A 26,679-nucleotide genomic window follows, 5' to 3' on the forward strand; every position below is an offset into this window, starting at 1 on the left:
AAATTCCAAGTCAGTCTACTCAAAATATGATGTTTCACATGATCATTTATTATATTTTTTCAGAGTAATTCAGAGATTTTTACAAGCAAAACTAATATTTTTATTTATGAAAAACACAATTACACTGCACTGTACTTTAAATAGAATGAAAATGCATTTGGTTACTCAGTAGGAAGGAACATCTGAACTATGTAGTTGTATTAATTCAAGCAAAATTGTAGGAACTTTTGGATATTTGCTTAGATTTAGTGGTCTTTTCATCTTGCAAGTAGTACAATATGTTGCTCACAGCAGCTTGCATGTGTTATTTATTACAACAAAATCAGAATAGAGCAAAAAAAAAAAAAAAAAAAATCAAAGATGGCAGTTTTGATTGAGAGAGTGTTCCCAAGACAATAATCTACTGAGATCCCCAGCTTGTGGCTCTATTTGCTTCCTCTGCCATATGCTTTTTGTGCTGCCAAGGAAGCTATAGACTTTGTGTGACATGCTGCTGATACTTTATTAGGAGTGTTTTGCTGAATGGCTTATAGCAGGACTGAGATCACTATTATATGTTATTTTTCTTTCCTAAAATCCATTCATGTTTTTTTTTAATTTTATTAAACAACAAGATTAAAGCCAGTCAGCAAACAGGCTTCTAAACTGCAGCTGAAGAAAAAGAAGCTAAATTATTGTCAGTTAGTTAGCATAAATCTATTTGCTGTTTTTAATAATAAACTAGAAAAAGAATTTGTGCTGAATATTAATGAACAACGTATTTGTTCACATCTTTGCACTGTTTTTCCAGTTTGTAGTAAGCTCAACATTCGAAGACTTACTAAGAAAAACAGTTCTAAGAAAGCCTGTAAAAAATGTGCAGCAATAGAAATTAATATTCAGAAATGCACTGTGGGATTATTTGGTTGCTTTTTCATGGCCAATCATGAAAATATTAAAAAAGCAAGATTTTTGTTTTCTGAGAATTTTTATTAAATAACAATCTAACAATCTTTTAAAAAGTTGGGAAAAGACAGTGCTAGAAAATAGAGAACCACTACAGAACCATAAGTTGTGCTTTAAGAAAAGTATTTTTGGTACTTGTTCTTCCCATTCTACTTCTAAACATGCAAGCAATCGGAGTTAGTTTGCACATCCAAACCTCACACAACATTACTGTAAAGGACCTACAAAGGATTCGGCATTTGCTTCTGGAATCTGAATTTATAACCTTGGAACACAGCTAGGAAATATATTTCTTATTTGAATATCATGATTTTGGAAATATTTACAAAAAATATATATTTTTTTACATTAAAAATATCTCAGATGGGCTTTGGCTACATTGCACAGGCTTTCTAAATGTACAGAGTGCCCTAAACATTGGAAGTACTTGTTTTTTCTTGTTGTTTTAATGTAAATAGGATTTTAGTGAAACAAAATGGATCTTTTCAGCATTTTAGTGAATTTTTGTATGTAATATCCAGATCTCAAAACATACAGCTTTATATATTAGCAACTATTTTCCTTACTTAAAGAACACTTCCAGAAACCATTCTTTCAGTAGTTAATAACATATAGAAGAGAATAATTCCACTGAAGTCAACATAATTTTAGTGATAATCAAGGCTACAGGATGAAGTGGAAGTAGCATTACTTCAGATACGAAGAAGAGAGTATTTAGCATGCTCAGTTGCTTCCAGGAAAAGCTTGAAGTTCTGGAAGAGCCCTTTCTTAGGGTAGTCTTGGATTTGGCAGTGGCCCCTGGGGAGCACTGGTGTCAATGGCTGTAGCATTGACTCTGCATCTTGTCTTTGAGAACAGATCTGGTTGCATTTCTGAAAGCATCATTTAAATAGTTTGCTCCTGAAATGAAACTCAGAAACTTGTCGTCTAGTTCTGACATGGGCTAATCTGGATATGAAAATTTCTTCTTTTTGTTGAATGGAAAGTTCACAGACAAGTCTTCAGCTTTTCACTAACCTGTCCATCCAAGCTGAAGTAGCAAAACTTGAGGAAAAGCACTGATCTGGTGATTTAGCAAAACAAGCCAATCCCTCCATATAACTATAATGTATTTACACTGAAGCGATGTTGCATACACTATGCTTACTATACATATGATACAGAAATAAGATGAGATAGGTACTATATTTCAGTATTTTGCTCCTTCAGTTCATATTGTAAAGTATGTTAAAGTATTGCTAGAATAACAGAGTCCACTAGAGCTGTTTTTGTGGGAAAATAAAAGCCAGATTTAATTAAGATTATAGAATCAAAAAGACTTTTTCAATTAACACATTAAAATACACTTTTAAAATATCAATGCAAAACACATTGACACATGAAATAATAATTCTCCGCATTGCATGTTTGCAAATTCATGTTGTTCCCAAGGTTTTTTTTTTTCTTTTTTTTTCTTTTTTCTTTTTTTCACGAAGATCTTCAGCTACCACTATCAGTATTATAATACTTGCTATTGCCTCCCCACATCACAAAGCTCATATGACTTTATTTTCTTGGCAGCATTTGAAAAGAGAAATGGCATGTTTTGTTATAGTCCTCGTAAAATAACATTGTGTTGGAGACTTAAATGGTAGTCATAGATTAGCACAAAAATCCAACTAAATGCTCTTGTTTATCACCAAGGTCCTTCTAGTTTTAAGTAAAGTGTAATGGTAGTCAAAAAAGATGAAGCCAGCAACTTGTTCGTTTATAGCATCAACATTGCAGCTCCAGCTGCAGCAAATTCTTGGTGACACTCATGGTCATGAGCATTTACAACACAGAAGGTCATGAAAGATTGTGAGTTTCACTGAGAACTTTAGTAAGCTATAAAAAATATTGTGTTTATATGATCATTACATTTAACTTTTGCTGGTGACAAATGATTCAAAGTGCCATTTTGCAGCGCACCTGGAATTATATGAAAAGTAAAGTGATACATTTGAAAGTGCTTTTTTAGTCTTGTATTGACTAATTTTAAATTGCTATCTTTTTCTGTCTTGCCAGTAAGGAGCAATGAACCTAAATCTGCTAGCAGTGGGAGATCGCTGAGCAGTATAGTATTTTAACACTCTTCCATGTTACATTAATTCATGCTGATACTGCATGCGCACAGAGATCCCCTCTCACGGATCTGCTTAGTAATCTGATCTCTCTCCAAAAACATTGGTGCCTGTTTGTACGTGCTTACAGCTCTGTGCAGAGAGAGAGCAAAATTTAGACCTAACATCAACTTTCCTCTCACTGACAATTTTTGACCTTGTAACAGGGCATCCTTCTGAGATCCTTACTCAAGGATGAATCCCTGTAATTTCAGTGCTGTGTGCTAGTTATAAATAATGACAATATTCTTGGTGGGTGGCAGCTAATAATTATTGGTGCAAGTGGTAATTTCACTGAGGAGGTGCGCTGACAGGAGCCTTACTGGCTGGAGTATTGCACGGTGCTGTACTTTGTCACTCTTCTCCGGGAAGTGCCAGGGGATGCAGTACCCATTGCCTGACCAAGGTGACAGTCAGCACTGAGCATTTGGCCTGTGCTGCTTAGTCCACCCAGGCTGGCTCCTCCTAGTCCTCCCCCTGTCACATTGCTCATCCCAGACCCTGACACTACCCTCTCAGTGACCACTACATTGTGGGCATTGGATAACTCTGAGGGTATATTTATTAAGCTGCCTGGCATCCCAGAGGCAGGCCTGAACACTCTTTCTGTCACCACCACATTTGACCCATCTACCAAATCGGGAATGCTCAGAGATGCTGGGAGCCGGGAGTTAGGTGCAATGACTCTTTCTGTGACAATTACGTTGGACCCATCTGTAAGATCAGGGATATCTAGCATGCCACGCAAATCAGAGGCAGATGCAGGACCAACTACCCTTTCTGTTACAACAACATTGGATGCACGCAGTGGATCAACACAAAGAGAAGGAGAACCGGAGGCATAGGTCTCTGTCACCGTCACATTGCCATGGAGCAAAGGATCAGGCATTGGCCGTGGGGGCTGTACGGTAGATGCAGACGTATAGGTGTTTTCAGTAACAACAGTGGTAGTGCCAACTGGGGGAGCCATAGGTGCAGATCCGTTGACAAGGATTGTGGTTCCAGGTGGTGGGAGGTTTAGGTCACATTCAGTGTTGGGAAAGTTGACGTTAATGCCCGGCCAAGGTGGATTTGCATCAGGGAATGGTTCGATCTCCTTGCCCAGACAGATCTCCGCCAAAGTCTTAAATTTTGGTCCTAAAGTTTCCAAGTATGTTTCATCTGTATCTTCTCCAATAAAGCTGCAGCAACCAACAGAGCCAACAGGAGTACCTATTCCTTCATGATCATATATTAATAGGCAGTCATTTGCTGGCCGACCTTCATCTTCATCTGCATACACAAATGCTTTCTGTAGTTTGCAAAAATGGAAAAGAAAACAAAGTGTCAAGTTTTTAACAATGATGGCTGAAACCATAGTGAGGTTTCCCTATTGCAGTAGGGCCAAGCTAACTAAAAAAGAACATCACAGGACAAAAGAAAAACCATCAAAATGTTTTTGACCCTGAAATAAGCTTTACTACTTGCTACTCATATTTTCTTGTTTCTGAAAACACTTAATATCTCAGATTTCATTAAAAAGTTACTGCAGAGACTTGAGACTTTTATATAAAAGAAATTTATCCTAGCAATAATTTTACTAGATATTTCCTGCCTTCATGCTCCCAGAATCTTATCCAGTGTTTTTTATTTTGATAAAAAGAATCCTTTGTTAAAGTTTTGAAATGGTGGGAGAGGATAACACAAACAGAGCTAAACAAGACAGCCAAGGAATGGTGGTATCGGTTTTCTGACAGCATGTCTCACTGTGGGATGGATGGAAAGGAGCACCCTTCTTGGGCAGCTGTGTCCAGACAAAGTAGTAGGTAGAGAACTGAAGTAGGGTAGCAAGGAGAGCAGCAAGGAAACATGGGCAGGGGGAAGGTCAGTGAGTGTTGACCACAGTGAGAAAGGCATGGCGTGCCCAGTGGAGAATCCATTTTGAGCAGGAAAGAGGTTGATGCTTTGAGATGAAACCGATGATGACAGGATGATCATAAAGGGGACAGAGAGAAGGAAAGAGTAGAATTTAAAGAGGCGTGAGGTTGAAAAACAGAGAAAGACAAAAGTGGAGGCCCAGAAGGGAGAGGAGGCAGGGAGCTGGGAGACTGAAACTGTCAGTAGAAGGGGTGATTTGTGGGGCAAGCAGAAAATTAATACATAGTTTTCCTAGGCCAGCTGTGTAGATCACAGTCTTGGAGAAATCAGGGGTCCGGTACTGGGGCCTCAGTATACTTATTGATGATCTGGATGACGGCACTGAGTGTACTTTGTAAGTTTGCAGATGACACCAAGTTGGGAGGAAATGGTGATCTGCCTGGGGGGAGGAAGGCCCATCAGAGGGATCTGGACAGGTTGGATTGCTGGGCTTGAGGCCAATGGGATGAAGTTCAACAAGACCAAGTACTGAGTCCTGCACTTTGGTCACAACAACTCCAAGCTATGCTACAGGCTTGGGGCAGAATGGCTGGAAAGCTGTGCAGAGGAAATGGACCTGTGGGTACTGGTTGATGCTCAGCTGAATATGAGCCAGCAGCGTGCCCATGTGGCCAAGAAGATCAATGGCATCCTGTCTTGTATCAGAAACAGAGTTGCCAGCAGGAGCAGGGAAGAGATCAGAGGCTGCAGCTCAAGTACTGTGTTCAGTTTTGGGTCCTTCGCTACAAGAAAGACATTGAGGCCCTGGGGCATGTTCAGAGAAGGGCAACAAAACCGGGGCCAGGAGGGGGGGGGGGGGGGGGGGGGGGGGGCCGCTTCTGGAACACAGATGTTATAAAAAGCAGCTGAGGGAGCTCAGATTGCTCAGCCTGGAGAAGAGGAGGGATGACGTTATCACTCTCTACAACTACCTGAAGGGAGGTTGTGTTGAGGTGGGATTTGGCCTCCCCTCCCACATAACCAGCAATAGAACTAGAAGGAATGGCCTCAAGTTGCATCAGGGGAGATTCAGGCTGTAAATTAAGACATACTTTTCCAAGAGAGTGGTCAGGCACTGGAATGGGCTGCCCAGGGAGGTGGTTGTGTCACCGTCCCTGGAGGTGTTCAAGAAACATGACAGTATTGTATTGAGGGACATGTCTTATTGGGAAATATTGGTGCTTGGTGGATGGGTGGACTGGATGATCTTGTAAATCTTTCCCAACCTTGGCGATTCTATGACTTTATGAAATCTATGCTCAGGACTTCAGGACTACTATTTCATTTCCTCCATTGAATCTTGCATAGATTTTGAGATACATTAATTCTTAGATGTTAATGTTTTATATGATTTTGAGTTTTATATGTGATTAAAGTACTGCATCTTACATGTATTTCATGCTGATCATAAAAAATATATCCCATTAATCATGTAAAATCTGTGTGTATAGGCTAATTATAGACGAAAAACAGCGGAAAACTGATAGATTTGATGGTCACTTATTAAGTTGAAATAATTTAATTACTTGCCAATAGCCACAGTGTTTCCACCAATTTTACAAAAAGGAGTCCTACTGAGTAATTAAGACTCCTATGGCAACAACTCCAAAGCAGTATTATTAATATCCTGTTTTGTTTTGTTTTTGTATTAATACGTTAACTTCTCACACCAGTTATATATCATGGAAGTTTCAGTAGAGTTGAATTATCTATAGTTAGAAATTGAAATGGGCTTTCCATGGAAGTTGTAGAATCACCATCCTTGGAAGTATTTAAGAGGCATGTATGTGTGACTCTTGGGGACATGGTTTAGTGGTAGACTTGGTAGTGTTATGTTGATGACTGGACTTAATCTTAAACGTCTTTTCCAGCATAAATGATCCCATGTTTCCATGATTCTGTGTTTCTGCGATTCTACAATTTTGTGTTTCCACAGTCTCACTTTTGGAGGATAGTGTAACAACAGTCTCACAGACATAACCCCAAAAAAGACCATGTCATTACCTCTGAGAAGTAGTTGTCTAGGAAAGCCATGTTCACCCCTCCTTCTCGATATTCTTTTATTGTTCCTCCAACTGATCCTTTTGCTTCCCCGGTTCCAGAAATTCCTCCAGCTGTTCCATAACCAGTACCAGTGCCATAACCAACTCCTGTAGTTTCTTCCACACCAGATGCTACTACTCCTCCACCTCCATATGTATTTGTATATATATCTGCAAACAGAAAATAAGTTATTCCTCCTGTGCTCTGTCAAATTTTTTTGCAGAATTTGTCAGTTGTTTTTTGTAAGGATTGTAATGACAGTACTGATCATCTAAAGGTATTTTGATTAATTTTAGACACAGTTCTACACAGATGTGCCAAACATTGAAACTGCAATAAAAATGAAGTGCATACTAGAAGACATCTAAAACCTGGATTTTATTTGTGACGCTGAGCATACATGCTTTAAAAGATCAATGATTGACTTGTGTAAAAGGGGAGCTTTCTCTCTCTGATGTATGTGTATACTACCATGGGATTTGCGTTAGCAAATAAGATAATGCTTATGGATATTTATGCAAATATATGCATCTATATATATAATCCCTCTGGAGTTAAAGTCAGTTTATCTAAGACTTGCCATTCTATGATTCTATGATTCTATGATTCTATGATTCTATGATTCTATGATTCTATGATTCTATGATTCTATGATTCTATGATTCTATGATTCTATGATTCTATGATTCTATGATTCTATGATTCTATGAAATAGCTTTGTAAATCCTTTAACATTTTCTAGTTGTTAGAATATTAATGGAGTTTCAGGTGAACAAGAGTTGATCATACCTGATGTTAATAATGAAGAATGAAAATAAACTTTACACTAAATTATAAAATCATACTGTTTTAGTTTCAGCTGAGATGTAATTGTTTTCTTGAGAGAATCTAGAATGATGCTATATTTTGATTCTAGGAGAATAACAATGTTGATAATGATGATGTTTATAGTTCTTGCTAAGCAGTGTTGTACAGAGCCAAGGTCATTTGCAGTGAAGGGCCCAAGAAGCTGGGAGGGAATGGAATCAGGTTGGCTGACTTAAACTGGCCAAAGGGATACTCCATACCATATAACACCATGTGGAAGGAGAGTTCTGATGGGGATATGAGTATGCCTACGGCATCAGTCAGGAGCAGTGAACAATTATACGTGTATCACTTGTAATATATACTTATATATATGTAGTTATAACTATTTTCCTTTATCTTAGTGAACAGTTTTATCTCAACCCGTGAGTTCTACTTATTTATTTGAATTCTTTCCTCCATCACACTGGGAAGGGGAAAGTGGCTGAATGACTGTGTGATGGTGAGTCACCTGCTGGGTTAAACCAGAACATACCCACAGAATTTTATCTTCTCCGTAATTTTTCATGTATGATAGCAATGAAAATGTGATCTTAAATATTACCGTTTAATATAATACAAAGCCATTGCAAACAATAGTCTTGGTTACACTTACAATAAGAAATATAGGCCAAATTCTATTTTTCTTTTTTTTCATTTAATCTTGGTCTCAGCAGGTAGAATTTGAACCTGGGGCTCACACTGTAGCAATATAGCAATACTGAACAGTGGAAATAAAGTTAATCACAGGTGAAAGTCTTAAACTTTTCAACTGTCACAGCAGCAAAAGTTCCTTGAGAACAAAGACTGTTATTTCCCATTTATGACCCTAAATGTTCTCCTATCTTTATATCTAGAGTATAACATTTTTGGCCAATCTACTCATCAAAGAAGTTGCTGCTTGCAGAGTGAAGTGTCCTCCTATCAGAAGCTGGAGAAAATGGATGTGTACCAGCATCTTTACTGAAAGGAGTGGGGAAACTTACTCTCTAAGGATAACAAACTCCAGGAGAAACCTTATCACAAAAGCACTTCATTTGTTATGTTATATGCCAGTTCTATATCTAAGCTGCACACAATTAGGCAGTTAATTAACTGGCTACTCAACAGATCCTATTCTCCTTTTTTTCTAAGCAGAGCCTGGAAATTGGGAAGAAATTAATCTTTCACCAGTAGGTTATAAAAGAAAATTTTCTTAATTTGGTATTGAGATTGATTTCTTCTAAAATTGTTATAATGAAAAGAGCCTCCATCTACTAGCTGGAAGTAGTTTGCAGAAATGAATCTGCTCATATTCAGGGCTCAAACCTCAGATACTTTGTGCATGCTGGAAATCCTAGTAGTGTCAGTTTGATTAGGAGCAGTGGAGGCAAGACTGGAAGGGCTGGGTTGTAGCTGTGAAAGCAGTGTGCTCCTTAAGCCAGAGGACACGAAGTACTGAAAGATAGCTTAACAAGAGTAAACATTGAAAATCTTAAGATCTCCTTACCAGAAGGCTCACCAAAATCACCTCCAGCAGCTGTTGTTGGGGCAAGAATGTGTGAGACATCCTGGAAAACAATATTTTAATTCCTTGAATGATGACTTTGAAATTCCCATATAAAAAACAAGACTTTGCAAATCATGTTAAGAAGAAATTACCAGTCTGAACTATCAATGATAGTTATGAATTACTGCTCATAAAAAAAAAAAAAAAAAAAAAGACCAAAAGTGTTTTTCACTGTCAATGTAAAAGATGATTAGAGAAGAAGGTTTCTGTTGTTTACCCCTACCTTGCATTTGAAAAGCTTGTCAGTTATTATTCAGCTGAGGGAACAAAATCAAACTGTTGGGCCATGCTAACCAATTACAACCTGAAGCACAAAAGTTCCATCCGCAAGTATTAATTAAGAATCAATCACCTTTTATGCCTGCCTGGTAATGGCTGAAAATGCCAGGCTTCTTTTAGAAGATGTCAAAGTGTTACCATCCCTTTCTTGCTTCTAGGCAAATGGAATCTTTTCTGTAAACACAAATTACTGTGAACTTTTGAAACACAGAATGTACTGACCCGGTCTTCAGGCTGTGCACCTTCTATTCCCCATGGATGAATTGCACCTTCTGTGCATTCAGGTACAGGTTCAAATCCAGTTCCAACTCCAGCTGCAGCTCCAGGTCCACAGCCACAACAATCACTCATTGACATCAAAATTGGAATCACTTAACAGGAAAGAAACAGGAAACAGCTATTTAGGAAATCTCTTCTTCATAGAAATAGCTACAAGTGACCAAGAACTTTTGGAAACGTCTCTTTTAAAATGTTTCAAACTAAGCAGCCTGCAAGTCTAGCTTTCAGAATCATTAGCTGCTTTTGAAAATGTATGAATTTGGGTACTCAGAATAATTTTGCCTTTATTTATAGTAGAACAAAATTAGGGTGGAGTAGAGCTGCTACTCCAATTTTATGCTTATATGCCTGGGAACAGACTTTGCTCTACCTCAACTGAATGAACATAAGATGCAGATGCATGAAAATTAAACAGACAAAACCAGTCTTGCTATATATAGCATTCAATGATATTCATACTTGATGCAGATGAATATGTTTTTCTCTTCAGACATTGTAATTGAAAAGAAATTCACACTAGAAGAGAATCAATAGAAATAGAGAGCTGTCTGTCTGGCTGCAGTGATCTTTGTCTAACTCTCCTGTTGCATTACCACATCGCCTTTACTTGATGTTTTTTTGAAAGATAATACAAACTCCAAATCCCAGTTTTAACCAATGATTAGACAGAGTGAGTCAGGTTTCTCAATGCGATGTATTATGTTTATTCCTTGCACTAGTGTTGTGCATTGCTGAATCCTTTCAAAACTACCATAAAAAAACAAACAAATGACAACAACAACAAAAAAAAAAACGTTGCTCATTTTATGAAAGGGCTGTGATATTCACTGTGGTTGTGTTTAGCCCATTAACCTAGATAACTATGTTAGTAACCTAGTATTCCTTCAGAGTTAGCAGGGAGACAACTGCCTACAGCAAACTAACTAAAGTATCTAAAACTTTCACTTTAACAAAATATACCAAACTTTTCTCTTTGGTAAAGAGAAAGGGCTATACAGTGCACGAAGTGCTACTTCACACCTCATTAATAAGGATGTATTTATTTCAGACCCTTGACTATAAGAGATTTCTGAAGGCAGAAGGGTAGTCTGTTCTGTAACATTAACCACATGGGAACTACAAATAAGATGGCCTTTTACAACTTCAAAATTTTGTATGTTGATTCCCACTAATTAGAGACCAAGGCCAAATATGACTACCCTCCTCAAAAAATCAGGTCTCCATAGTTGTTGTAGTCAGTGTTTCTGCACTGTTTGATACTCATATCACGAAAGAAGAACAGTTATGAATGACTGTGGTTGCCTGGGAAGTAATTGCTGAAGTTCATATGTTGCATAAAATCTAGGTTGACTCATTATTCTCCCTTAAACTCATGCTTCTTCAAAAATACCGGGACATGCGAGTGAATGAATGAATGAATGATCTGCTTTGATCCTGTTATCACAGACATTACTGTTTTTTAACAGACGTATTATTTAGTAACACTGACTAATTTTTAAAAAATAACGTTTAAAATTAAAAATAATATATATATATATATTTAAATTTTAATTAAAAAAATTAAAAAATAAAAAAATTAAGCCAATGAGCTTTGTCTTTCTACAAGTGAAATCTGGTTTAAAGTTCAAAGGAAGTTTGTGCCTTGCATCTTTTCATACCTGACTTGATCCATTTGTTTTAGTAATGTAACTACAGAACAAATTACAACATTACAAATGATGTAAAGTAATAGAAGCACCTCTTGCCCAGAATCTTCTGAATCTTCTGCTAAATATTTTGACCCTGACTAGTGGTCTGAGAACAGAATAATACATAAGAAAAAAACCTAAGTTTTTAGGATGGGAATCATTATTTCTGAATGAAATTTATATATATATGTAGTATATGAATATATAAACATATTCTTATATAAAACTTTTTTTTTTTTTTTTTCCTTCTGAGTTGACCATGGGAGTTCACAAGTAAATAACTGACCAAAAAAGCCATAAGGAAAATATACACTTTTAAAACAGTTAATAGAATCATTTTCTTAATTTTATACTTACAAACAAATATTAATCCACCAAGAAACATCAGGCCAATGGCAGAACCACTAAGTGTGGTAGAACCAGTTTGGGCATATCCACCGTATTCATTTCTGCCGTAATCATTATCAGTGCCTCCAGTATAAGTGTCGTAACCGCCAGTGTCTACACCAGTGTCAGTGTCTGTGTAGGAGTCCATGCCACCACCTCCTTCGTACCCAGTCCCACCATAGTCTTGTCCCGTTCCTCCACCACCCTGGCTTCCGTCACCACCAGCACCACCACCACCAGCACCACCACCTCCAGCACCACCACCTCCAGCACCACCACCACCAGCACCACCAGCTCCACCACCACCAGCACCACCTCCACCAGCACCACCAGCTCCACCACCACCAGCGCCACCAGCTCCACCACCACCAGCACTACCACCACCACCTCCAATGATAATTATTTTTGTGGCCCCATTGCTGCAGTAATTGCGACTGTCACATCGACAAGCTTGCAGAGGAATCACATATGGCTGAGAGCAAGTTCGACCTTGGCTATCTCTTACTCTGATAGAGATCTTGTAAAGGTAAAAGTCCATGTTCTGATTTATTAATTCTGCAGAGGAAGCTTTTGGGGGGAAAAATAAGAAAAATGTTTAGATTAAGGTGTTGACTCTAAATATTGCAAATATCTTTTTATTTTTAGTGAGTAAGTTCTTCATTAGATTTGCTCTTCATTCTTATATTAGATCTTAAGTTATTTATGCACGGACAGTACTTATTCAAAGCTGAAATATGATCTTGATCTATGCCGATGTTTTTCAGTTTTGGGAAACTTCAGCTAGATCAGTCTAGTCATCAATTTTTGACTTCAGAAACATAAATGATGCTACTGCACATTATTACACCTTCCAAATGATTTTCCTCATTTAGTGAAGTATGAGGTTTGATGAATTCATTAGCTATTTCACTCCTCTTTGAGGAAACTGGATAAGCTCAGAGACTGAAGTGTTTTCATAGAGATATAAACAAGAAGAATTTGCAGCATGAACTGCAAAACCTGTAATCTTTATTTGACATTTTCATAAGGCTCTCATAAAAAAAAAGACTGGCTAAGAACTTTTTATTCTAATAAATTAACATAATAGTCTTGTCATATACTTAGAAAAATATATTGTTATCTACTTTTTTCTTAGATAAAATAAAAATAAAAAGGTGTCAAATTATTGCTTTTGAATTGCCTCATAGGGTTTAGACCAATAGAACTGCCTATCATAGTTAGACTCATGCAGAGTTTTGCTGTTTTCTTTTGATTGGCACATTTTTCATCTCCTTTAAAAGATGAGAACTAAATGAAATGCATGTGATGATTCTCCTTCAATTCTAACATTAATACATATACAATTCTAACATTAATACATATACAATTCTAACATTAATACATATACAATTCTAACATTAATATATATACATGTGCATTTTCTCTGTGTATCCATATGAACACAGAATCACATTTAAGTGAGAATAATATATTTTAATGACTAATTTACATTTTTGCTTGTAAAATGTATCCTAATCTGTTATCTCAGATAGGAGCTTATTACTATGATATACTGTTATAAAATGTAAGTTTACCATTTATTGATCTGATAATCCACGTGGTTTGAGGTTCACCATGTATGCTGAATGTAAAGGGAAGGGCATACTGATCATTTATGCTCTTTGCTGTGATAATCACTGATGGGGAATGCATACACACTTTCCTTAATTCTGTATTGATAGCTGGACAGTTGTCTCTGGTGTCTTGCATTGTAAGTACAATGGTTCCAGTGGCAGTATATCGAGGAACCCCTGTAAAAAGAAGGTATTTGTGATCATGAGGCAATACTGATAATATAAACAATGAGTTCAGGTGGGAAAACATGGAATTGCATATATATATATATATATTTATATATATAATGAATTGTTTTGTTTCAGAAATCTGTTTCTTACCTCTGGTAATAGCCAGAACTTCTGCTGTGTACCGCCCATTTGTTACATAGGTGGATTCCCAGTCAATAACTTTGCTTAATGTGATTTCCCCAGTGTTTTGATTGATTCTGAACCAGGCACCTGGATCACGTCCTATACTGTATCTGTATTTATTTTAGGAAAAATATTCAGAATAAAGTTGAATAAAAGACCTAGTTATTTGAGTGGAATAAATTATTTCAGTTAGCATGGACTCCATATGATATAGTGGTCTACTTCACATTCATTTTGTAAATAATACTTGTCACTTCAGAAAACTTTTCTTTAGGCTATGCTAGATGCCATTGCATTTCACCCTATTCAAACAAGGTTTCTTTAGATGTCAAAAGAGGTGCACCATAAAATAACCAGTAATAAAGGAAGTGTATAGAGCCCATTAGATTTTAAAAGTGATATGATAATCCAAAAGTAAATGTAATCTATTTGGATCCTGTAAAGCTTTGATACAACTCATGATACTATCAGTTGCTAAATCCATGACTCTTCCGATAACATTCTATGGTTGTGTTTGCTAATAATTTTTCAGATTTATGAAGACTTTTCAATTTTATTTTTAATTTTTTTTTAATTTGGGTGCATTTATTTCTATATTTATTTAAAAACAAATTTTCTATTAAAACTGTCCTGAATTTCAGCAGAAATAGATACAAAATCAATTTATTTATTTTTACTATGAAGTGAGCCAATAGTGACTTATATTCTGATTTTATAATATTGCCCTTTATTGTGGTTTACTGCTTGTCTTGTTTAGAGATGCTGTCAGATTCTCTATTTTTAGTAAATGTTTCAGATCTCACAAAAAGAATATTCCTACGTTAGGTCACAAAGATTTATTTAAATTGCAGATTGATAGAAGAATAATATCTTTGTTTCATTTACAAAGCTAAGAAAAGTATGCTGGGAAATATGAGCAATCATAGCATAAAAATATACTACTCTATTATTCTGTTAAGCTTTTTTTTTTCTGCTGTTTTTAAAATACTCTTTGTAAACAGTCCTCCTACTTCTTCAACTGCAATAGAGATTACCAATTACTTATTAATTGTAATCTTGAAGAATTTTTCCATCTGAGGGGTAATGTAGAACAGAGCTTACATAACATTATTTGCTGTAGTGCCTGTGTCCTCATCGAAGGCTGTGTATGTTCCCACAACATAATTCACCCTTGTTCTTTGTGGTACAGATAAGATTATTGCAGATGGGTTAAATCTTGGCGGCTCAACCACATTTTTTACTTCTACTATGAGCGGTGTTCCAATGACTTGATATTGAGACATAACAGAATGGTGGAATTCAGCTCTGTTCCTGACACCAATGCTCAGTGAGTGGGTTGGGATGTGTTCGTAATTCAGTTCCTAAAAAAGAAAACATGGAAAAACAGAAAACAAAACTTCCTGGACTTCAAACTTATTTAAAGCATTCAAACTATGCTATTTTAAATACTTGACTGACAGAGCTGTTAATTATTATTATTATTATTATTATTTTTAACAATTAAAACAATTTTAATATGATTATTTCAACAGCTGAATGCAATACTTATCCATACCTTAATTACTCTGAGGATTCCTTGATTTGTAGCTGGATCTGTAACAATTTCAAAGTAGTTATCTTCATTACCAGATATAAAGAAAAATTCTGCCAACCAATTGTCACTAAACTCTTCATCAGCATCCAGAGCTTGTATTCGAAGAATTTCTGAACTGAGTGAGTTTTCTGAAATACTTGCTGAAAACTGGAATGACAGATAAATACTTTCTTAGCAATGATAGCTGACCACAGATAATTTTGTTTAAGAATGTCCTGTCCACAGTCGATATTAAAAAAATAAATAAATTAAAATTTAAATAGCTTAGTAGAAATGGATTTGTGCTTTCTGATCGCAATGCTTTTGGTTTTAAGAACTTACAGAGCTTTGAGCAAGAGTTGGGAAGTTGTCATTGACATCAATAACTTTCACATGACAGCTACAAAGGGAGGAAATTCCATCTGCTGCTCCATCGCGGTCTGATGCCTTCACAACCAAAGTGTAACTACTGTGTTGCTGTCACAGAAAAAGAAATTATCCTGTTAAAAGAATCTCTTCATCTTATAAATACTGCTGTCTTGCTACTGTTTTTTTCATACAGGAATTTCCCTCTGATGTTTCATTTTAACACATATAAAAACATGTATTTTCTCCATTTTACTTTATTTCTTTTATTTCTTTTTTTTTTAATTATTTATTATTATTTATTTATTTATTTATTTTTGTAAAAGAAACACTCCCTCCCATGCGCCCTGGCATCATATCACACTTAAAGATATACAACAGCATCATGTCATTTGGCTTGGGAAATAGAAATAGTACCTCTCTGTCAAGATAATTTGCTAGATGGAGTTCTCCAGTGTATTTGTTCATAATAAACATGGGCTGGCCTGAAGGTTCCTGGCTCTCTATCTTGAAGGCAATTTTAGAGTTCAAGTGATTTGGTTCATCAGCATCTGATGCAATTATTTTCATTACCAGTGTGTCTGTGAATAAAAAAAAATATGAAAAATTAAAACCAAATTATAAAATCTGCTTTGTTCCTAAAGGGAAAAAGACAAAGAAAAAAAATGATGGTGCTAAATACCTGGTGCATAAAAAATGACAGAATGCTATCTTATTGTTGACATTTATGAAGACAAACAGCAGCTTAATTTTGTTCTGATTATGATGAAATGTGAATAAATTCAAAATACATTAAAACCTCAAGTTAGGTGAAAGAAAGTAGATTTTTGCTGACACTCCTTAAGTTACCACAGAGAGTATGCAAAATTGGTGAGTACTGAGCCTGTAGATAACCACATAAGAAATCTCCTCAGTTAAGAATGAAAATTTCTAGGTCAAATATGAGCGTTAACCACAATTAAGTGTAACACACTCAGTGTTATTCTCCTGTATCCCCTGAATCCCAATATGATTCCAATAATTAAAACTTTAAGTGCTTAATAAGGGACTTATTTATTAATATTCTACTTCAGCTGCAACATTTAGGCTGCAAATACAAATATTTGAAGTGGAACCAGGTTTATATGAACTATAGTTTGGATTCTTCACTGACTTTACCATAACAGGCATAACATAGCTACTCACTGTCCATACTGCATTCTTCAACAGATCCGGTAAATACTGATTGTGCAAATATAGGAGGATTATCATTTATATCCAGAACTCTGACTCGAAGTTCAAGAGGTGGTTCCAAATCCATACCGGTCACTGAGTGTTTTGCAAAACAGCGTATCTAGGTAAAGATATTTACTCATTTTAAAACCAAAAGCAAAGGAAGAAAAGCAGCAATCTTGTGCTTTTCCTATTCCAAGCTACACCCATCATTAAAAAGGGGAATAAATCAAGGTGTACTTACGACAAATACAGGGGTCACTTCCCTGTCCACTATTGATGTTATATTAATTTCTCCTGTTCTTGGGTTAATAACAAATATTCCATAAGGGGCACGATCAATTCCAACTCCAGAGATGCTGTATGTGACTGGATTGTTCTCTTCACAGTCTGATCGAATCTGCAATAATAGATAATAGTAATTTATACTGAAAACTTTACAGAGAACACCTGCAGTGCTCTTTTTCCCTACTGTTAGTCTTCTTAAAAATTCTTCGTCAGCTTTTCTCTCAAACACATATCGCAAGATTCAATCGATTGAACAAAGTTAAGTCTTTTCTACGAAACAATCAGCCTACAGCTACATCTGTGCTTGAGTACTGGACAAGATTTCTCTTTCTCAGGCTCCTAGCAGTGAAGTGCAGCTGCTGGGGCAGAGAAACTTCCAATTGTATATGTACCTCCTGAGGGACACTATCGTGGAGAGAGGATAGAATCATAAAATCACAGAATATCTTGAACTGGAGGAGACCAACAAGGATCACTGAATCCAACACAACACCAGCCAAAATCAGTTTTGTCCAAATTCTCCTTAAAGTCTAGTACTTGTGTCCATGACCACAGTCCTGAACAGCCTGCTCCATACCCACCACTCTCTGGTGCAGACCCTTTCCCTAATCCCCCATCCCCTGACACAGCTCCGTGCCATTTCAATGCACTAATGAAAACATACATACGGTCCTTCTTCGGAAGGACTTTTGGTGGCCTTCGTTTATATACCTCCATGCCATTCCCATGGGCCTTGCTGTAGCAGAGAGCAGAGCTCAGCGCTGCCCCTCCACATCCTGTCAGGAGCTGCAGCCGCCATAAGGTCTTTCCCCATGGCTTCTCTGCTGTGGGCTGAGGAAGCCAAGAGACATCAGCTGCTTTCCATAGGTCTTGGACTCCAGACTGTTCACCATTTTTGTTGCCCTTGTTTGGACTCTCTCTACTATTTTTATGCCCTTCTTATAACATGGAGCCCAAGCTCTTTGTTGTCTGCATGAATCAGGCACCATCCATGAACTTGTACTCACTCAAGTTGTTACTCAGTGTGAGAGAGAAAAAAATACCTTGATCTTATACTACACAGACACTGCACAATAAGGAGACTATGGTTGGAGCTCTCCAGGAAGAGGACTGACTGCAGTGTTCTAGGAGGTTTTTGGTGAATCCTCAGCAGCTGTGTGCATTTGCCTTATGCGACTGTCCCATCTGAGCTGGAATTTCTTAGTCACCTTTCTTTTATTCTACGTTCCTTGCTTTGACTAGTCTAAGCAAATGTGCTTTTAAATGTCTTTTATCAGCATGTCTTTAGAAAAAGCTTCCCTGGCAATGAACACGTCTGCTATGCTTTCTACTTACTTTGGCAATTGGATTCCTTTTAGAATTATCTTCTCCTTCTCTACAAGCTGCAGCAAATTTTATCCATTCACGTTTTTGTCTTCTGAATGTTTTCCATCTCGCCGTTCCATTTCCATTCCATTCTTTTACCTTTGATAGAGTTACAGTGTCGTGTGACCATCAACCCTCATATATTTTAAAGTAATTCAGATATTTAAAACATCCCCCAACAAGTAGGAATAAATATATTTTTATATAATATATGTTTTTAATACATTAACGAGTCCCAAACTCTAAGACTGTACAAGTATACTTTACAAGTATTCCAGTGCAGGAAAAATTCTTTTGAGGGGATGAACATGTTGTTACCTGCATCTTTTTAATATTTAAACATATTTTCAACCTTCAAGCTCAGAAATGCCTTTGTTTAGTATTTTCCATGTTGTTCTTAAATTATGTTTCATTATATAAAAAATCAGTTTCTAAAGAAATATTTATTACCTCTACATGAAATCCTGTGCTGAAATCCAAGAGTACCTGCAAGAATGATAAAAAGATTAATATAGAAAAATGCAGGGTAAAATGCAGTAGTTCGAACCCAAACACTGTACACTGCAGAATTGCAGAGCCAGAGTAGTATGTTTTCTGAGGTCTGTTTCAATAACTTATCTAGGTCACAGCTGAAGTATTTCTGTAAATTTCATTATACTGTTTATTCTTTTTTTTCCTATATCCATCATTTCAATTCCTTGAAAATTAATACATTCAGAATTATATTTGTCTTTCAGGGCACTGTGAAGAGATGTGCTATAGCAAATTTCAAGTTATACCTAATACCAAAATGCAGTTTTCACATGGATTTTTAGATTGTAGCCATCTCAGCTGAAAAAAAAGAGAAAGTAATGGTGGCAAGATTTATTCTAAATAATTTCTTTTTCTCACTTAGTCCACAGTAGACCTAAAATGCTTCAATATACAATTTAAAAAAAAGGAGAAAAAGCTTTCTTGAGGTTAAAGTATAATGGAAAGACAGCTGAAGTAGACAGGCAGATTTCCCTGGAGTTCAGTGGGCTTTGATTTGAGGTCTATCTATATACCTAAAGGCTTGAATAAATAAAGTTCAGAGGATCAGATGCAATTTCTTGATTAGTACAATTTAAAAGAAAGCACAATTTCATTAACCTTCTTCCAAAATAAACTGTGAAAATGAAATTCACTTAGTCTACGTATCTCCTCAGAGCTTAGGTTTAGGATCTACCTCTGCTTTCTTCAGATCATGAAAGGTGAAGAACATGGATTTGCAGGACTGGATGCTTGTTTCATTCATCGCTGGGAGAAACAAAATACCTAGATGACTCAAAAAGTCGTTGCAGAGTTTGCCTTTTCTTGCAACTTGTGACTAATGGTTCCAGTTACCAATTTTCCATGTTTGTATAGGTTCTCAGTAAAGTTTGGTTATTTCATTTCATTTTTAATTTATTTTTTTGACTGACATTCTGTCTTGTGTATTTTAGGACAGACATCGCGTGGATATAATCTATGAACTTTTCCTTCTTCATAACTTCATGTCATGGGAGTTTCCTAAATTCAAGTATATTGCAAGGCTGTTCTCTCAAGACTGGAAGATAGGCACAGACCATCCTTCTCTTAATTCATGTTAAAATAATTTTTCATGCAATCAAGTGAGATGAAATTAATCTGTGAAGGAGGGAGTTTATAATGTGGCTCTGCCTCTTTGCTGCATATAGTACCTTGATATTTATGAGACTACCCACGGAGTACATTTTTTTGTTTTTGTTCATTCGTATCTTTGAGCATGATATTGACACAAACTGCTAAGCAAATAACTTTGCAGGAAAACTGTTACATTTGTTTTTTGGTCTCTGAAAAGGAAATAGACAGGTTCATGCTGTGTTAAACACATCAGTATAGCTTTTAATATCTTGGTGACTGTAAATCTTCAGTTAGCATCCATATGCAGTCATTACTCATCTTGGAGAAGGCAGTCTGCAGTATTAGAATCCATTTAAGCTGTGGGGTGCTTTCACCTTGGTAGTAACTAAAGCCTGTACTTTTTAAATCCCCTTTGTGGCTTGGGGAAATATGGGAGAGTGGAAGGTGCTGATTACACCCTTGCCAGAGAGGCTGACTGATAAAATCACCAGAAATTGCACTGATTCAACGTTTCATATCACTTGATCGCACTGTCATAACAGAGCTTGCTTTGGCAAGTACAGCAAAATCCTCTCCACCCTTAGGCTGAAATCCTTTCTGGCATGCAAGCAATTGTTTTGACCCAGAAAATTATGGGTATACACCTTCTACTGCAATGCCAGTGAATCTTGTCTGCTGACTGCATCCTATGGCATATTCTGTTATTTAACAGTGAAAATGATATCTCACATCCAGTCATGTCACTTTTGTGCTTAAAAGGCCTAGCTGAAAAGCTGTGTTGGGTGTCTCTGTAAAGAAAAAATAGAATTCTCTTCCTTAAGGACATGCATATTCATTAAACCCCCTAATTTAGCCTATATGAAGTTCTGCTTCCAAGAAATGAAGAATATCCTTTTTACACTGGAGTTTCATCCACTGGAGGACCAATGATGGGAGTTCCAATAATGGGAGTTCCAATAATTTATTCATCAGTAAAGTTGGCAATTTTAAATTAAGGCCCCGTGTTTCCAGCTTTGTCTCTTACTGATGAAGGAAAAAATCCTGCTACAACATGTTGCTAATATAAAAATCATTAAAGAAATATTGATGGTTTTGAATCCAGAGTCCTCAGTACAGTTTATGATGTTTCTTGAAAATACTGATCGAACAAACTCGATGTCTTTATTCAGCAACTCTCTTTCTTACTGCTGTGTTTCAGGACTGAGGGCAGACAGACACCAGATGAAGTTGCCTGGTTCATCAGCTAAACTTACACAGTTCTATTCAGCATGATCCAGGTCTGAAGAATCTCCTGCCTTCCTAATATTTTCCATTCATTAGCAGTTAGAAGGCTCCCCTCAACTCCAACTGACAATGTTTAACATCTCTATGTCATGCAAACTCTTTTTTTTTCCAGTGTAGTTTCCAATGAAGAAGTACATTTTGCCATCTGTCTGCAAGCTAGTTTGGTACTCTTCTAAACAGTGAAGAAATGTCCCTTTTGAACTAATATCTGATTGTCTGCATTCTGTACTTTCCAGAGATTCAGTGATTAATGACAATTAAAACAATATGAGGCACTGAAATATGTGGGATGTATCTTGAGGACCTTGGGACTGCAAGCTGACCAGCAAGAAATCAAGATGTGCTGGCCCTGAAAAATGCAGAGAAACTTGAGGCTTGTTGCACAAGCTGTTTCTGGTGTGGGCTGGGAGAAATGCAAGCTTAAGACATTTTTATTGTGACAATCATTCTCATAGTAGTCTGCCTGAAAACCTGTATTTTATTATGATGAACCTTGTATAGGAGATGGTGCCTTAGAGTCACACTGGAGTTATTCTAGGTTTATTCTGATGTAACTGGGAACAGAATTAGGCCCATAGGATGTGCATGGTTCTTTGCATCTTCAAAGTAATTTACAAACACAAATTAACTAATCATTAATTGACTGCCAAGCTATATTATACACACTTATGGAATCCTCCCTCCTCCACCTACTCGTATCTAAATGACTGAACATGCCTTTAACATCTTCCCAGCATTATTCATATTGGATCTCCTTCTCACTCTTTGAAGTCAACGGTGGTATTGTTACTAGCTGTGATGGGAGGAGTGCTGAGAACTCACATACATTATATGACTCATCAGGGTGCCATGGTAGCTCTGGTTGTGTCAGCGTTTTGAGACTTTTACGTCTTACTCAGCCAAAGCTTGGACCAGCAAAGAGCTGAAATATGAGCCCTTCCCATTATCCGTTCTGCACTCGTTTAAGACAACATATGCATGTTAAATATGACAAGCAAACCTGAAATATAAGACTCAATCTAATCTTAAAAATAAGCTATTTGATAACTTTTAAATAAAAAGAATGATCAGTTTTTGTCTGTACTTTTCTTTCTTTCTTTTTTTTTGTTTTTTTGCAGGTCACTAGTGAATGCGCTTTAAGGGGGGATTTAAGGGGGAATTTGGGGGGATGACTTTTCTGTCAGTTTGTTTTGTAATTCTGCAAAAGTTAGGTGTTTCTGTTTATTTCTGCCTTAGCATATGAAGTCAGTTTTTGTACTGTACCAGCACAAAAGGATCCCGTTCTCATTTTATCTGAAATGTAATAATATTCATGTCAGTCAGATGAATACATTCCAAAATTGCATTTATTTTAAATGTATTTACTCAAAGAAAAGACCATTTTGGGAAAGTTTCCACTGACATTGTTTCTTGCCTACTGAGCAAAGTGGCAGAGGACAAGTCATACAGAAATAATGAATTTCTGTGGAGTAACTGAGCCCAACCTTTAGAAAAATGAGTAGAAAAATGATTTTGATGGACATTGTAAGCCATTATCATTCAAATTTTAGTTTTTCAGATTAGATGTGCTCTAATCATGCTCTCCTCAATAAAAGTTATCAATTAAGCCAGAATTCTAATATATCTTAACACTCTAAGACACATTAGAGTCTCTAAGCTAACACTCTAGCTCTGAATGCCATTTAGGAGCCATTTTTACTCAGGAGTGTAACTGCAGATTTAAGAAGTTCATCTTAGTTGATACTTCTGATGCAGAACTGCTTTATTTTCAATTTCTACAACATTTTGTTTTTTAATTATTCAGAGTAGCTTACAGCTTCCTGGCTACACCCTGACAGATGTTTGGTACACAAGTACTGAAGTGGAGAAGTTTGGGCCCCTAAATATTTTTAAGTACAGCTCAGCTTATGAGTCGGAGGTGCAACTAGAGCCTTACAACTGGAAAATAAAGCATAGATAAGACATGGGAAAATATAGCCAGACAAAAGTGCATATGAGAGATGTGGTGAATTTAAAATTATTAGCTGTCACATGATGGCTGGCAGGAGAAGAGTCATACCTGATCAAACAGGTTATTTCCATAAAACGTGTCGGCGCAAGTACCACAAAGAGAACTCCCTTACTCATGAGAATAATGCCTTTGAAGTCATGTGAGCAGGGGTTGCAGAATCAGTCCCACCAATGGTGAAATGCATATGGAGAATTATTAGTTTCAGAGCTGGTAAGTTTTCTTTTTTTCCAAAGTGCACTAGTGTGCTAAAATGTGTATGACTCCACAGACTTTTTATTTGATACATGTTATTAACCATATACTAAGTCACATACTAAGACAGATAGTTTTCATGAAATATTAAACAAGCCAAAAGCCAAGACTGCTTTTCAGTCTTGCACTAAAACAATTTACATAGTATACTTAATCTCTACAGTTTGTTCATCACTTTCCTCTACGGTGCTGAAAGATACTATTACTCTATACATGCCACCAGGACCACTGCTGTTCACGGAAGCACACAATAAGAGCAACCATCATTTCCTCTGTGAGTTTGAATATTTGATACTCATTGACAAACATAGTGTCAGTTTTCTTGGTTACTCCTTTTTCTTGACACATCCCAAATCAGTCAGAATCAAAACAATACACTGAAAGAATGAAAATTTTGAAGAGTTGAAGAGAAAAGATAAAAGAGCAAAAGTGAAATTATTTTTTAAACTTTAACCCATTCAGGGTAAGTAACATCAGGTAACTGAGTAAACAAATATTCACTGATGTTATATAAAAATCTGGCACTGTTAGCACGATGTGCAACATGCCAATCTCAGAGACCTGCTTGCTTCATTATACAAGTAAAAACGCATCCGAACCACAGCTGCTTTTGCCAAGTTTAGTCACTGTTTTCCTGGCAGCTGCCTTGTATGAGGTAGTTCTACCTTACTGACGCCTGCAAGATACAACCCATGGGTTTCCTTCTCTAAGCAAGTCTCAGGTTTTTGTATGCTACAAAAACATACCCCTTTTTTCCTGACCACCACAGCCCCAGAGGTGACAGTGACACAGAATTAACAAACTAATACATTATGTAAATCAAAAGCCACAGGAAAACATAACAATATAGTAAATTCTATCCTTTTCAGTCTTCAGGGCCCTAATGCTCTACCTGAATTTAAATGAGGAGCACAGATAATGAATGAAAAAGTCCATGCAAAAACGAAAAAAACAACCCACAATGCAGGAATAAAAGGGCGACCGTAATTCCTTTAAGTCATTTCTCGGTAAGTTCCATGCCTTGATGAACACATTGTACAACTATTTTGATTCACCATAGCCACAACTTTCCTACTACAGTAAGAAAAACAAATCTAAGGAGTGACACTTTCATCATGCATTCACTTGCTCTGCACATGGCTGCCCCGACACACGCGCACTGCAAGGTAGGAGTTCTTTGTAGTGTGAAATAATGGACAAAGCCTTGATTTTTGCTTAAATATAATTTTCACTACATTTCATCATCCTTTTCTCTTGATTATAGCCATAAGATTCATCCAGTTCTGAAACTATCCAGTTTAGAAAAACGTATTTGCTCTTCACCTTCTCTCAATTGAAGAAAAAACATAGACATAGAACAAAATAATATCCAGTCAGATTATCAGGTAATTTTTATTTTTAAAAGGGACTCCTAAAATTATACCCATAACAATGTTCTCCTGAAAAGTCAAGCATTAAATATGGAAACTTATATATTAAGCATCGAAAGACTAAGAAATTGTAATCAAAAGAAATGTTTGTCAGCATTTAATGAAAACCTAAATTACTTTTATAGAATCTTTAGACATGAGATTTAAAATGAGATTCATGCTAAATTCACAAGATTTTCTGGTGGGGAGGGGGAGGCGTTATTAGTTTAGACCTAGAAATGTAATGGGCTGCTGAGGAGGATTCAGTCAGTACAATGACAAAGTTTCGAGATATTGTTGTAAAATTTGACTTACCAATAAGAGGAACAGAAAAGCAGCTGTTCGGTGAGGGAGCCAATCCATTGCATCTGACTTCTTGGATACAAGTCCAACTGAGTTATGGTTGCAAGCCTGTTCCTTTTCCCTCCCCCCCCCACTCTGGTGTCTATGTAAAAAGGCACTCGGTAGATGTCCTTATACTCAGCCTTTCAAGGTGTCTCTGCCTCCCTCTGAAGGAAGCACTGAAGATGTGGTATAACAGAGTGTCTTTCCCCACCCCCAAATCCTGGGCTGGTCTCATCTGAAACGCTTTACAACATCATTATTGCTTCCAGGTAAAAGCTAAGAGACACACCTTAATGCTTATTGCACTGAAACCCTTTGTTAGATACAAAAGGGTACGTTTTAAAAACAGAAGGCAAGCTTTGCGAGGAAGATACTGAGTGATTTATAAATTACAACATAAGGAATCATTAAAATGGTAACTTATCTTCGCTTTGAATGCATTTGCCAGTTTTCTCCTTACACTGAGTACAACAGAGAACCTTTATGAATATTCCTGTAGGGGAATATAGACTTTAAGAAATGATTGAGTTAAAAATACATGTTCATTTGTTTACTGTCAGGCAAGGAGTCAGTTCTATGCACATTATCCCCAGAAATGCAGTACTTCAAGCACTTTTTTGTCATTAAAAAAATGAACATATTTATTTGGAGAAGTGTTTTTCACCTTGGACCAAAGAAACATTCAGAGGCAGAGAAAGGAGGCTTTCTGCTTTCATTACTTGCGTGCCATACCTCTCCTTTCCTATGGGTTGTGCTCTTGCTGACATGGAGGAGACAGAAAAACACACTCCTTGTGCCAGAGAACCGGGAGAGCTGCTTGAAGTGATTGGTGGTGGAGAGCAAAGGGAGGCTGTACTCACTTCGGGACTCATTTGGGATAGCATGGGAACAAGTACGTGAGGGATGAAGAAACTTTTACTCAGCAGTGAAT

General features: G+C 36.8%; 1 protein-coding gene across 1 annotated transcript; it reads right to left on the reverse strand.

Annotated features, from left to right (window-relative positions):
• Positions 1–2,412: 2,412 nt before the first annotated feature.
• On the reverse strand, positions 2,413–25,904 carry LOC107310132 (desmoglein-4-like). Its single transcript, XM_015855495.3, has 16 exons — positions 25,719–25,904; positions 19,275–19,310; positions 18,795–18,923; positions 17,416–17,571; positions 17,145–17,292; positions 16,377–16,540; positions 15,936–16,070; positions 15,576–15,761; positions 15,122–15,381; positions 13,988–14,130; positions 13,628–13,843; positions 12,024–12,620; positions 9,922–10,070; positions 9,361–9,421; positions 6,987–7,195; positions 2,413–4,377 (listed from the first exon to the last, which is right to left on the reverse strand). Exons 1-16 carry the CDS (start codon positions 25,764–25,766, stop codon positions 3,406–3,408), a joined length of 3,609 nt encoding a protein of 1,202 aa, XP_015710981.2. The 5' UTR covers positions 25,767–25,904; the 3' UTR covers positions 2,413–3,405.
• Between the last annotated feature and the right edge of the window lie 775 nt (positions 25,905–26,679).

Source organism: Coturnix japonica, chromosome 2 (assembly GCF_054131305.1).
Source record: "Coturnix japonica strain WE chromosome 2, WE-NBRP24, whole genome shotgun sequence".
Classification (NCBI taxonomy): Eukaryota; Metazoa; Chordata; class Aves; order Galliformes; family Phasianidae; genus Coturnix; species Coturnix japonica.

Coding starts and splice junctions, on each gene's coding strand:
- LOC107310132 (XM_015855495.3), bottom strand. CDS start 25,766: ATGGATTGGCTCCCTCACCGAACAGCTGCTTTTCTGTTCCTCTTATTG. Junction 19,311..25,718: donor CTTTTCTGTTCCTCTTATTG/GTAAGTCAAATT, acceptor TCATTCTTGCAG/GTACTCTTGGATTTCAGCAC. Junction 13,844..13,987: donor AGTTCTGGCTATTACCAGAG/GTAAGAAACAGA, acceptor TTCTTTTTACAG/GGGTTCCTCGATATACTGCC.